The sequence below is a fragment of the Chrysemys picta genome, chromosome 1 (assembly GCF_011386835.1).
Source record: "Chrysemys picta bellii isolate R12L10 chromosome 1, ASM1138683v2, whole genome shotgun sequence".
Lineage (NCBI taxonomy): Eukaryota > Metazoa > Chordata > Testudines > Emydidae > Chrysemys > Chrysemys picta.
In genome coordinates this window covers 295,159,820-295,174,153 of record NC_088791.1, presented here as the reverse complement: position 1 = coordinate 295,174,153, position 14,334 = coordinate 295,159,820, and the positions used below count along the sequence as shown (strand labels likewise).

The window sequence follows — 14,334 nt, the reverse complement described above, 5'->3', positions numbered from 1 at the left end:
AGAAACGAGGGATTCATAATTAAATTGTATTGATCAAGTAAATCCGTGTCTGGGCTGGAGTCTCCTCTCACTCACACTGGTGTGTAACTCCCTTGCATTCAATTCACCACTGTAAAACTCGTGTCAGTGAGAGGAGAATTAGGCCCTAGATACTTAAAATAGAAATAAAGGGTATGGAAATTATAAAGTACTAATGCCTTATAATTTATAGCTAGGTCCAATTCTGCAAAAGACTATTGATGAACATGAACACAAATAATGACCACAAGATACATTCAATTGTATTCACACTCTTGCAAGTCATTTTGTGCAAACATATCATAGTAGTGAATAGTTATTTGGAAAATTACTTGTGGAATGTGAAAGACTATGAAAATGTCAGTATATTGCCTTCTTGAAATACAGTATCTTTGATAGTCCATTTAGAGCCAGAGTTAGTCACCAAGGCACTTTTGAAAATCCCACTATGCACCTATCTGCAATTTTAGGCACCTAAATACATTTAAAAATCTGGTCCTTACTGTTTATAAACATTTCAGCCATTCAATCACGGAAACAGAAATAATTCCATGTGACTTAAGTGATAAATCACACATCATAAGTAATGAACAACATTCATTAGTACGAGACATTATTTGCAAAATATGTGCTTTGACAACTCTTGGTTGAAATATGTTCACATAAAGTGCGTGAACAATTTCAAATAACAAATAAATTAAAAAAACTGATAGTCTGTAGATAATTCATGAAGAGAAAAAGGCTAAATTTAATCAAATAAATTCATTATAATGTTTGCTCAGTTCTTCAAGCTTACTTGAAAAATATTCTCAATACATATTCTCAGAACTGCAAGGAATATCTTTTGTTCTAATTCTGAAGCAAACTTTTTGTTCCCCATTTTTTAATCTTTGCATCACCTACTGTACCAGAATTTCACGATATCCCACACATTTATCTATTCAAGGTTTTTGCAAAGATCCTCTGCAGTCTGGCAGAGACAGTATTGATTTAGGAACTAGCAGTTGTGACAATTCAGTCACAGATTGGAGCTGGCTCGGTATGTGGGCTTGTCTGTCATGAGCTGAATTCTGATCCAAGCTGGTCTCATGTTTAAAAAAACAACAACAAAGAGCTACTTTTATCTATTATGCTCTGAAGGGGAAAGGATTACAAAGGCTAAATAAGCCATCTGAGTACTTAGCCAGCAATCCTAAATAGCACCCTGATAGGAAGTACAGGCAGAGAGCTAATTAAATTAGCCCTCTTTGATTTATTAACAAGCAGAGCAACAGATCACACAGAATTGTCCCACAAAACGAATAAGCATTTTGAGCCACACATTTGCTAGGGAACTTCCACCCCTGCAAAGCCCTGTCATGGGACTCAAGTTTAACAAGTCTTGATGGTTTAGGTCAATGCCCCTTACCCACCGAAGCAGAGATATATTGGTAATAATAAAGCAAAGCATATTATTTTGCATGCATGATCTTAATTCCATTTTTAATGTCTAGGACAATCTAGTGGTTAATTAGCAATTTGCTGCCCACCACTATGCAAATGAATGACAAGTAAAAGCCTTCTGCATCTGTAATTATTCCATTGATTTACAAGCCACTTTTCCTTCAGTGTTAGTTTCTCTGTGTGGGTGCATTCATGCATCATGTATTTCATTATTTTTAGAAGCATGCTCTGTGCCTTTTTGTGCTCTCCTAGTTCCAGCATCCAGTAATTACTACTTTTTGGATACCATGGACCTGATCCTCAGCTAGTGTAAATCAGAATAGCTCCATTGACTTTAATGGAGCTATGCCAATTTACAACAGCTGAAGAGCTGGTCTTATATTTTTAAGAAAGATGTTTTAGGGCACTTGGGATTTCTCTGCTGAAAAGTAGTTGAGAATAAGATTCAGAAAAAGTCAGAGTGCCATAAATCCTAATTGCAGCTTGCAAACAAACACACACACACACATAGATTTATTTATATATACAGATCTGCTTCTGCTTAATCCCTAGAAGAAATTGTAATACTCTCCTAATATTTGATTTTTCTCCTGAGCTGCTTTTGTAAGTAAAATACAGAGTGTACTTAATCCATTTGGCTACTTTCTCACAGTTTTACTGGTGGTTTTACATTTAGCCTTGGTATTAGAGAGCTCTTGTGTTAAATTAAGTCAATTAATAAATGGAGACATTAAACAATCAATTTTGTCTGCATATCTCCACAGCATTATGTATGGCTGGCTGTAATCACAAGATAAATGCAATGTGCTGATGTATGGTAATGTTCAATAATGCATTCTCCACCAGGCTCAATTCATCAGGGAGTTTTTGTAGGGGGGGGGGAGCATTTGTTATTGGCTGTCTCTGGACCTCAAGGATAACATTCCGGTCCTTTTGATTGGCTGACCCACTGCTGCAAGATTCTAACCATCTTATTTTGATGATGAATATGAAGGCATGCTAAGCTGTGCAGGAGTGTAGTTCTCACAGGCTGCACTCCTTCCCCAGTCTCAAGGACTGATAGTCTCCTTCGTTGCTTTCCTCACCAAACAACAACAACAAAAGTTGTGATGCTTTTCTTCACCCAGTGCTTTGGGGCTGTATTAGATCTTATTCACCTTAGGTTTCAACACTACAAGGCTAAGAGGGTTTTTTCAGCTGCTGGGCAACTTGTCTGTGTTGTAAACCCAACACACAGCCTAAAGGTGAGTTAAAAATATGTTTCTATTCCAGTGTTTTATGCTACTCATTTGTTTCTCCATAGGGAGTGAAATGATGTTCTAGCACAATAGGACAGATTGTTGTGAACACATTACTAGCAAAGAGACTGTTTCATATGGTCTTTCTGTTTGTTTTACTTTAGAGCTAAAGGCAAGCAATCAGTGGCTACAGGAATACTGTGAAGTTGTTGCTTCTCCCTCTAGTAGCTCCCCCCACTTCCCCCCCATCTGTGTATCAAATATTCAAGAGGCAAATGTTTGGAAAAAATTATTGGAAAAGTTAGTTTAATGAAAATCTGTTTCGTTTTGTGAAACATTGCAAACACAGATCCTGGAAATCCTTCCGAACTGTCTGATACCAACGTGCTGCTGACTAGCAAGCTGAAGAGGGAGAGAGAGAGGTTTTCTTTGAGTGTTTGTCTATTTCTTCTATAGGGAATTTGAACAATTTCATCTGGCATATAAAGTGCCCCTAGTCATTTGCAAGGTGAACATATTTTAGTCATGAGTTTAAATTAGCCTTAATAAAGCAAAATCATTTATAGTCACCATAAAAATAACCCTCTTGCTCTATTCTCTTAGTAAGTTTCTAGATTTCCATTGACAACGTGGCAGTAGCTGAGCCTATGCCAAAACCCAATGATTGTGATCTCATCTAGAGAGAAGCCAAGCAACTACTGAGGCAAACAGACTATTGGGAGTCTTTAATTGGTTTATTATGGTAACAAATTAGCAGTTTTATCAGTGCCCATCTTGGCTTGCTGGAGGTCCTCACTGACCTCTCTTGAACAGAATGTCCTGTCCTGCTATCTAAAACCACAGATGGATTCTTTAGGCAGACTCTTCTTTGGCTGTTCCAAAGTCCTTGTCAGGAACTCAAAGGGAACCTCTTCCCAGCATAGGGCATTAGGGGATCCTTTGAGAGAATGGGTCTTGCCTCCGAACTCAGGGTCAAAGGGAGGTAGGCACCTAAATGCCTTTAAAATACCACTGGTTATTGCCACCACAATCTTGTTTTTCATTATTCCAGAAAGTAGCACTCACAAAATGCAGGCTGCTAGGAATGCTATTTACAGTGTCGGACAACACTATCTTGGAGAGTCACACTGATGAGAAGAGGTCATTTCTAGAAGCACATTTCTAAGCATGCCCAGAGCACGTTGAGAGCCCCCAGCATTATGGATGAGGTAGGACAGGCATTTCAGGTCTGCAAAGGGAACGTTTAGCGACTAGCTCACTTCTCATCTCATCTCTTGCAAAGTGATTCTCCCCCTCCCCCACCAATAGAACTTATTTAAAAATCCGATTGTCTTAAGGTATGGTGTGACTGTTCAGAATAGGTAGGAACTATGTAGAAAGAAATATTCAGACTCTGTAAGTGGATGGAAGATATTTTAACAAAATGGATAATTCTACCCTAACCCCTTTGATGTATCACAGTAGCAGGAAGCCATCAAATCATTGTGCTTAAACAACAACAACAAGAAGCAGGAAATGAGTGTCCTAGGTTATTGCCAGTTGAGGTACAGCGGAGCCTAGACAGGTGCCAATCCAGCAGGATGTAGAGTGCCCATTGATGGCAGTGGAAGTTTAGGGTGCTCAGCACCTCAGCAGATTGGGCTTGCAGTTAATCAGAACAATTTCTCTCAGGTTGGAGCTGCAGTCTGTACATTCCAATGCTTTGAAACAATTTGGTGTTTCTCTTCTTTACCCCCAGAAATAAATAGTGTCTCACTATCTGAGTTCATAGCGGCTGAGCCCTTCAGGGGCCTGATCCAGAGCCCACTGCTGTCAAGAGTCTTTCCATTGACTTCACTGGGCTTTGCATCAGGCATTACATGCAGAAGTCCCACTGAAGCAAACGGGAGTTTCAGATTTGGTGAAATGGAAGGATTGAACCCATAACAAAAACTCCCCTTTCCTTCAATGGGAGTGGCTCATATGGTGGGTTTGCAGGATCAGGCCCACTGAGCCTGTTTCACTGCATACATTATAACACTAGGGGGATATGAGTGTGGTCAAGAAACCATTTCAATATGAAAAAAAAAACAATGACTTGTACAGTGAAGTGTGCTGCAAACTTATTAATGTATAAGTGCTCTAACTATTACTTGAAACTTGACACAGAACACGATACTGGTGAAATATTTTCAAAGATTTCCATATTTGGTTATAAGAATAATGATAACTGTTATTTAACTGTCATAGGGCTAGCATCTAAAGACTACAAGCAGATTGGGCCTCATAGTGCTAGGCACTGTACAAATATATAATAAATTACATAAATTATGAACTTTAGAAATAAAGTGTCCCAATATATTAAAATACAAGTGGTGTATTACTTTAAAATAAAAAGCCAAATATACTCCTTAGGTGCCTTACAGTATTATGACAAACTTTGATGTCCCAAATTTGACGATCCATGATTTGGTCATTTTAACCATAATTTTTTTTTTTGGACAATCCTAAAATATAAAACAAGATGTAACAATGAGAGTACAAATCTGACGGAGAACAAGGGCCATGAGCACAGGCACTTTCCTCACTCAAAATGATGAACATTTGTGCTCACACTAAAATTGTCATCTCTTTGGGCAGGGATCGCTCTTACAGTAGCGACCAGATCTGTGCAGCACCTAGCACAATGGAGCACTGATGTGATTGCTACTGTAATACGAATAATAAATGAAAGGCTTATCACATTTCTTTATATGATCAATTATCTTGACACATCCCATATGGGCAGATCCTCCATTGGTATACACTGGCATAGCTCCACTGAAGTCAGTTTGCACCAGGGCCCTGGTCCTGCTCCATTAAAGTCAATGGGAGCTTTCAGTGCATGTAGGATCAAGCCCAATCTGAGGCTCTGTGGTTACACATCATGTACATTTTACATGATTCAGTGACCCTGTATTTACCAAGATGTTTACTGACCAATGCAATGCCAGGAAATGCTAATATTCTGCAGAGAGAGATTATGTGAAGTTCCAGTCTTCCTAACACGGTGGTAAATCCAGAGGAATTTCAGTGAATTTTCAGATTCATTCCAGTGTACTGTGTCTGAGATCAGAATTCAGCCCTATGACTGCAAAGAATGTGCTACTTTACCAATTCCTTTAGCGCTCTATGTTGGCAGTAAAATACACACTTACAAACATATATTCTTCCTCAGGCAGAAAAGACCTAACTAGGGAGGCTTATGCTCCATTTAGTGTATTTTTTAAAAAATGCTAAAATATCAATGCAGATAGCTGTATTGATCCGCTGTTATTTTCTCTTCGTATGACAGACTAACACAGACAGCTGTAAACAAGGACAGACAAGATTACAACCATCGCCCTCAATTTTCTTTATTTGATGTGGGTATAAATAGGTTTTTTGAAGACTGTTTCTCTTTCTTGCAGCTTTTTGTACTTTCTCCTTTCATGAGCTTTCACAAGAATGCCACAAGCACCTTAAAACTAGAGGCATGTGCTGAGCTGTAATCAAAATTCACTTGCTGAGCAGAGAAAATCATGTATTTACCATGCTTCTATAGGTCACCTTCATTCTCAATCATATTCTATCCATTACTTAGCAACCTGGGATTCCTTCAAGCATACAGACAATGTGATGCCTCCTTTTGAAATAAAAGGCAAAAGCATTATTATGTAGCTAGCCACTAGCTAAATGATTACACTCTTTAAGACCATGATAATTAATGGGGGTTGCTTAAAGAAGCAATGGTCATTGCGCCTGGATAAAGGCCATTTAGCTTACTGTGAAAGTTTTAAGTACTTTCTCCGCGTGGAAAGAACAGGAATGTATTCTGGTTCATGTGCAAAGAAGGGTCAATGTGTTTCTTTTCTTTTCTTTTTTCCATTAATGATAACTCCACTGTACAGGTTCCTCAGCCCCTCTTACACCTTCCTTCCATCAGCCCTTTCATGTCTTATATTTCAGTTCCCAAACAGAACATAGGAATGCAGGAAATTACAGGGACGGCAGAAGACCAGTGAACTCAAAAGTCTCTGCTTCTTTCCTTTTGCTGCAGCAGTTCAGCCTTACAATGGAGTATTTCCTCCTTAATTATTAATTATTATTATTACTAATGATGATAATAACAACAATAACAGCAACAATAATATTTTTACTATGGTTGTGCCTACAGTCCCTAATCAAGATAAAGGCTGTATTGTGCTAGACACTGTACACACACATAATAAAAAAGCCCCCAAAACTTACAGTTTATGCCCTGGTGACTTTATGTAACTCTAACTTGTTGTGATTAACACCTCCTTCCTTTGTTTATTTCATATTCTTGCTGTAAATAAATGTGGTGTTCTTTTAAGACCATCTTTTCTCCTTTCTATGGGATCTTTAGGCTCTCATGACATATCATAAGGAACCATATTTAAAGAGGTGCCTAAGCACAGTTTAATCTTATAGCCACTCAGAGTATTGCATGGCTCACAGGGCCAAACTGTTATAACCAGATCTTAAAAAAACCCAAACAAATCTGCTTTAACTGAAGGAGAGAAGGGTTTTTAATCCTGTTATAATACTTTGTCTCCATGCACACTGGTCAGCCAGACTGCGTTGTAATCCACTTTATCCCCAACAGACTTTGAACCAGGATTAAGTGCCGTGGTATATTGTACACACATGGGATTTAATTATTTATTTAGTGTAAGGAAAGAGAGAGACAGCTTGAAATGTGCTGCTAATAACCCACTCTGCTATACTGTCCCACTCTCCCCACCCAGAAGCCCCTCCTTTCTGGTTCAGGATTCTGACTAGTTTAGTTCATCAGGCAATTTCCCATATTAAGTAGTACTATAGTAACAATAACCACTAGAGGGCGTTCAGAATACAATGTGTACACACATACTACATTATAAACATGGTTAGTTTGATAGTGCAAATGAGTCCTTATTAGCTTTAGGTTATTTCTCAATTAGTATTTGACACAGTGTAATTTGAAGAAGAGGTAAAAGCTTTAGCTAAAGCCTTTGATGTGAGCATAGTGTCCCTAGAGAAGGCGCCAACCACTGACTTGCTGCATCCCTTAACCACTGCCTCAGCTGAACAGGCTTCAAAATGTAAACCTGGAAATCAGCTTAACGACAAATAGTGAAGAAACCTCTGCAGTTTGCTACATCTCTGTGCAAACGCAACCATCGTGATTCAGGCACAACCCTTTTCCTGCATCAAAGGCATGTGGGATCATGCTTCACTGACTCTCCCTTGGGGGAGACCGTCTATTAATGCCTCTATCTATCTAATCCCTGGAGTTCTTCTCTATTGTAACCCATTAACCCTGAGTTTATAGACACACACACCCCACAGAGGCTTAGCACGGGGCAACAAGGGCTTCATTTTCAATGTCTAACACAGACATTACAGTGTAAAATTAGGACCACTCAGAGTTTAAATGTAATCACATAGAACAGCAATTGTGATCTCTCCTAAGAGAAAATAAAGCAAAAGAAATGGAGGGAAAAATAGTTTCTGACTTAATCGTCTTAAACTGACACCCCTCTTGTTGGAGATTAACTATTGCTGTTGTCTGTCATGATACAGCACTGGGGGCAGGGGGAGGATAGGTAAATATTATGTTTGGTGTTGAGAGGAATGTGATTTTAAAGAAGTTTTTTATTAAAAAGAAAAAGTTCCTCACAAGAAGTTTCAAGTCAGACATTTTCAACAGAAGACAGTGCAGTTATTATAATATTAGAGAAATACCCATCTGCTCAGCAGGGGATTTGACAGCAGGTGTTTATAACTAGCTATCTAATAGGGTCCCACATGCTGATCCATCAGCCCCACCCACAACACACTATACCCATTATTTTTCAATGTAGTTCTTAAATTCTATTGCACATAATGGTCCAATACATCTCAGGAGAAATGTAGCCCCATAGGGTGACTATTGCTAACACAGTGGGTGCAAACGAAAGAGATGTGTGAATAAAAGGCCTGACAATGTGAAATGAGTTGATAGGTCTCGATCCGGTTCCCAGTGGACATGTGTCACACAAAAAATAATCACAGCTGGCACTAATTGGCACGCTTTGTAGGTTACTCAGCAGAGAAGCCACAGATTAAATGCAGTATTGCCAGCCCCATGCGTTCAAAAATCATGGGTTTAGGCACTCCCAAATCATGAGTTTGGCTCAAAAATCATGAGATTTAAATAAGAATAAATGTTGGGCTCTTTTTATTTGTCTTTTGGTGTCGGAGACTTACCTATCTCATAGAACCGGAAGGGACCCTGAAAGGTCATCAAGTCCAGCCCCCTACCTTCACTAGCAGGACCAAGTACTGATTTTGCCCCAGATCCCTAAGTGGCGCCCTCAAGGACTGAACTCACAACCCTGGGTTTAGTAGGCCAATGCTCAAACCACTGAGCTATCCCTACTTTAGGGTCTATGTTTTCAAGCTTTTCTCTGCACCCACGAGGGCTAAAAACGTACTTTTCTTCCTTAAATGAAAGCTGAGGTGCTCAGGTTCCAGCATGTAGGGTGGGGGCTCATAGCACACCTTCAAAATTGCTAGACTTGCAATAAAATTGTCCAAGTTGGCAACACTGTAATGTTCATGGAGACTGAATTACCTTCTCACCCTCCTTACAAGTCAGGGTTAAGACATGTTCCCAGTACAGGGTGGGGAAGCTTTACACTGACACTGCCTATTCTGAACCTGTTCTGGGAATAAACAGAAGCTGTAATAAATGTATGACACACAGGCATACTGATAAGAGACTGGACTTTATTTCCTGGTTCTACTCATCTGACCTGGGTCAGGGTGACAAAGGTTAATACTCCTGTCATATGAGAGGGATCAATAACCTGGGGACTCAGTTTACACATAGGATTCCAGAGCTGTCAATCTGGCACCTCTCACGTGCACAACATTTACACACACAAAAGAAAATAAAAGGTCCTTTCATTTGCCTTGAGAGATGTTGCCCCCAGGCCTGTTCCTGGGCGGTGGGAAGGGATGGGAAGGAATGCAGTTTCAGTTTGATAGGATGAAGCTTTCTTTAGAAAATCAAAAGGGATCTAGGAAATATTTTGCTCCCATTATGCTCAATTTTTATAACAGATGCTGTAATGCAAGTAGAGATGAGCTGCCAAATTCAATTGATCAGGATCCAGATCCAAACTTTGCCAGTTTGAGTGTGTTCGGAGCTGAAGTTTTTGTCTGGACACAGCTGTAAATGTGAGCAATTTCCTAGCATGCCTTTTTGTCCTGATAGGTGTTTTATTTGGAAACTGAAAGCCTGACTGTCAAGGCATTAAACACCTTATCGGATTGCTTCATTTTTATTTCTTTTCATAGCCTGTTTCTTTCTGTAAAGTACCTTCCTCTCCTTTCTGTTGTTCCTCACACTGCTACTTGCCTGCTGTTAGAAAACCCGAAGCAAAAGATTTTCCTGCTTGCTTTTTAGTAACTTGATTTTGGCCTGCTCCTGTCCCCACTGAAGTAAAACTCCACAGACTTCAGAGCAGGAGTGGGTTCCTTATTTGCAATTTAACTAACTGAAACAAAATTACAATCATTTGGTCAACTAATTGTTCCATGCAATCAATTCAGCCATTGATAGACTACACCAGCAAAACAATCACCAGTCAGAAGATATTCAGGAACTGTAAAAGCAGACACATTTAGCCCCTTTCCTCTCATTGATGTGAATGGAAACATGGGGCTGAATCTGAATGCATCATGTACCTTCAGAGGTTTGTCAATATCTCTGTTCATTGGAATTAGTTTCTAGAGATATATGGGCTCAGTGGCAGGAATGAGTATAGCTGCACCAGGGGTAAAATTTCAATGGTTCATGGAGGTTTTCTAGTAACCTCAGTGTGAGCGTCGTCGTCGTCTTCAACGCGTAGCCAGACAGTCAGCCATAGCGATCGTTCGCCGTTTGACCCGTTCCTACGCAACCGCAAAGGCTTGATGGCCCGAGAGTCCGACACCACATACAAGATTTCTGCTTGATGTATGAAACACATTCTACCCAAGTGTTCTATTTTAAGAGGAGGGGAGAGGGAAATATCCTGGCATTTCAAATGAGCTGCCTCACATATACTCAGTGTACCACCTGAATCAAAAAGCAGTTAACTTATTTAGAGGCATTTCTGAGTGTCTGGAAAACATTAATAGATTTATCCTCACATCATCCCTGTGCAGAAGGAATGTGTTGTTATCCTTATTTTACTGATGGTGAAATTGAGCTCCAGAGAAGCACAGAAAAATGGAGCACAAACGAGATCGAAAAAAATCAGATCAAATCAGTAACCTCTTATTGTGTAGAAAACAAATAAAGGCTACAGATAAACAATGAGGTGGGCTTCAACAGAGCAGAGAAGAGCATCACCCCATCAGAAAATGAAAACATACTTACAATGTTAGAGACTGCCATGTGGAAAATAAGCAATGTAATAAGTGTGAAAACCTAGTAAATAAACACAAAGGGGGTTCTGTGTCCTGGCTGGGGTAGGCAGAAGGTTACAGTCACCTTCAGGCTTTGCTAAAATGAGAGTTTGAGACAGTAACTGCAGGATGATGCTATTGACAGTGTCAGAATATTTAGCATTGCAGACCCACATCCTGCAAACATATTTGTACTGGACTTGAAGCACAGGAATAGTACCATGAACTTAAAAGGGATTATTCACATGCTTAGAATTTAGTGCGTGTGTAGATTTTTTGTAGGGTTGGGGCCTTAGTCATCTGTCTTCATGTTAGAGGTATCCAAATTTCATTCAGCTGGAGTCTGTGGTAGGAACTTGCCAGGAGCCTGAGAGCCACACTTAATATGTATAAAACAGAATAGAATTCAGCCTTCTTCTCCTTTTAATAGGGAGATACATGCTAGAAAAATTACTGATCCCAGTGCTGCAATGCATCATCTGCTCCAATCAAGATGCAGGGTTGCATATTGGGACCTGTAGTCTCTACTAGCTCCATCCCTCTGATAATGATAAGGACAATTGTAAACTACATTTTAGAGCTATGTGAGCCAGGTTTAGCTTGTGGACTGCATGTAAATTTCTTCTTCTGAGAGGTACTAAGAGCTCGAGAGAAGATGTCTCTGATTATAGGTAGCTATCATCTAACAAGTAGTAAATCCAGCCAGGCCACTTCCAGGTCTGAGACCACAGCTAACAAAAAATGGTTCTTTTGGTTTGTCCAAAAGAAAATCCAGCCAAGATTGCCATTCCTCTTTAAGATAAACACAGGTGATATGGATATGAGCACAGCATCCAAACATCATATGCAATATTATTTACAAGAGTGTGCAGGTTGCCTCAAGGTACAGATAAGGCAATGTGCTTCCTGTCCCAAAGGGAATAGAATCTAATTTCAGATAACGTCAAAAAGAGGGGTGCCACAAAACAATAGGGTGAGGGCAGAGGAGAAAGGCATGGATTGCATCACTAAGATTGTGTGGATACTCAGCGAAGATGTGGCAGATACTTAGCAATGTGAAACAGACATTTAATAAAAAAAGGGTCTATACACAAATAAATACATGTCCTGGACTCCTTTCTTGTAGGAGTCATGGAAGATGGAGCTCTACAGGAGAAGTGGAGAATGGCTTTTCAGACTAGCTCAGGAAATATGTAGGGAGGGGAGTTGAAGCTGATAAACAGGGCATTGAAGCTGTCACTGTTGGATTAGGAGACGGACACAGTGGGTGGCTAGGATGGATAAGCAGGCAGGGGCAGAGCTGTGCAGGGCCTGGAGTCCAAGTACAGGAAATTTAAACCTGCAGTGAAGAAGGGGAGCCAGTGGAGTAATTTGAAGGCAATCAGGGTGATGTGGGCAGATCAACAGGCTAGGAATATCATTTTAGCAACTATTTTTAATAGGTATGGTAAAGGGGGATGTTGTGGGTATAGGGGAGACCAGAGATGAGAAGAATTACTTCAAAATATGCTTAGGGATATGTCAGTCACTCATTGATACGTACAGGCAATGTGAAATACATTACTAAATGGAGAAGACAGCATTCTCCATATCCAGTTGCCTACAGCAAGCCATGTTTTAAGTAGAGCTGAGAGAATAATTTGCTCAATGAATTTAGCCTCTTTCTCCTTGTGGAATGTCTGCAACTGGATCAAGATTTCCTTGCTTAAATTAATGTTATAATTATTTTTTTAACTCTATGACTTGCTCACAAGCAGTTCTCTAGCAATCACATTAAGGGAATTTTAGAAAATACCTTTCCATCTCTGGACCACACAGACTTGTCTGAGGTGTCATTTCTAAAAATAATTACTCTGATTATAATACTTATTGGCTGGGATGTAGAGTTTAAATTTAATTTTCTCTCCTCTCATTCCCACAAAGTAATTGTGTATAGTTGGTGGGTTACGGTCCTACTTGCAAATGGAGGAGGGGGGGTCAGATCCATGTTTGACTTTAATTTCCTCTGTGCCAGGGCTCTAGTGAGGGGTTTGAGGAACTGCTGTCAGGGTCCCATCCCCTGTAAAATACACCACTTGTGCATGAATGCTTGACAGTGAACTCTCCACACACACTTTTCAATGTTTGTAGACTGTGAACACAAATAAGGCAGCCAGGTGGCTGAATCAAATTCATTTTAAACTGGAATGACTACTTGCAGGCAGTTTTTTTTATAGTCTTCACCCAGCTCAAGATTTAAAGTATCTTGTGAAAACAGATATAAGCACTTGTGGTAGTTCTAAATCATTTCACCCAATTCCCCCTTGCAGCCTTACTGGAATCTTCCTTCCAATTGTAACTTTTGCTTGGAATCTCAGAAGAGTGTAAATCAGCCAGAAAATAATATAGCTTTAAAATACATGAAACTTTTACTGGATTTCTTAGTGTAACAGAAAATATTTCAGAAGGAGACTCAAAGCTAAGGTTATGAGAGGTTGTATAAACACAGCCACAGGCTTGTAAATAACAGAAAGTCCTGATTACCAAGCCTGAATTTTTCTTTCAGGCTGTTGGTACAAGATGAAGACACTATCGGAAAACAGATCTGAAACTAGCTGAATCTCTCCAGCGGCCTGGCAGGGCAACTGTGGATAATTTAACATTTCAGTTAAACTGGAAACATTAGCTTAACTTGCAAGGTATCTCTCAATAATTTTTCCATCCTTTAATGTATTTTTAATAGTGAGTCAATGATGAGAAAGAATCTTCCTTGATTCACAGATAAATCCAGCAGCAACCGTATGTTACCCTTGGCGGTGTCAAGGCACTATGCCTGATTATTGTTTAAGCTAAAGTCACTTTGATTTGCCAGAAGCCAACCGACCTCCTTTAGCAAAAGAACTCAGACTAAAGAAGCAGATGTTGAGTAGGGAAGGAAAGACCTTTTCTTGACTCACTAGCAGAGAAAAATAATTAATGCTGAAACCAGCCTCTCAGCTCTTTATAAAAACAACCCTTTTTGTTCTTGCCTTTTACAACTTACATGAAAGTTGCAGATGAAATAACAATGCATGTAGTTCTTTTCATTCAGAAGGAAGCCAATGCACTTCATATACTTGGCCCAAATTCTGCTCTCAGCTACAGCTCACCTAAAGCCTAACTGGTGTACTTGTTTATAATTCATGCATCACTATATAATTTCTGAGCACTTTGG

At 39.6% G+C, this 14,334-nt stretch overlaps 1 protein-coding gene across 2 annotated transcripts in view; it reads left to right on the top strand.

Annotated features, from left to right (window-relative positions):
• Positions 1-2,425: 2,425 nt before the first annotated feature.
• SIAH3 (siah E3 ubiquitin protein ligase family member 3) overlaps positions 2,426-14,334 on the top strand; it is a 63,451-nt gene continuing 51,542 nt past the window's right edge. The window contains exon 1 of one of the 2 annotated variants that reach the window (XM_005287163.4): positions 2,426-2,705. In XM_005287163.4, the coding sequence (XP_005287220.1) occupies positions 2,571-2,705 (135 nt within the window). In that variant the 5' untranslated portion in view covers positions 2,426-2,570. Of the gene's footprint in view, positions 2,706-6,016; positions 6,083-14,334 lie in introns of those variants that run through there. The other variant, XM_042842701.2, reaches the window with a different exon arrangement.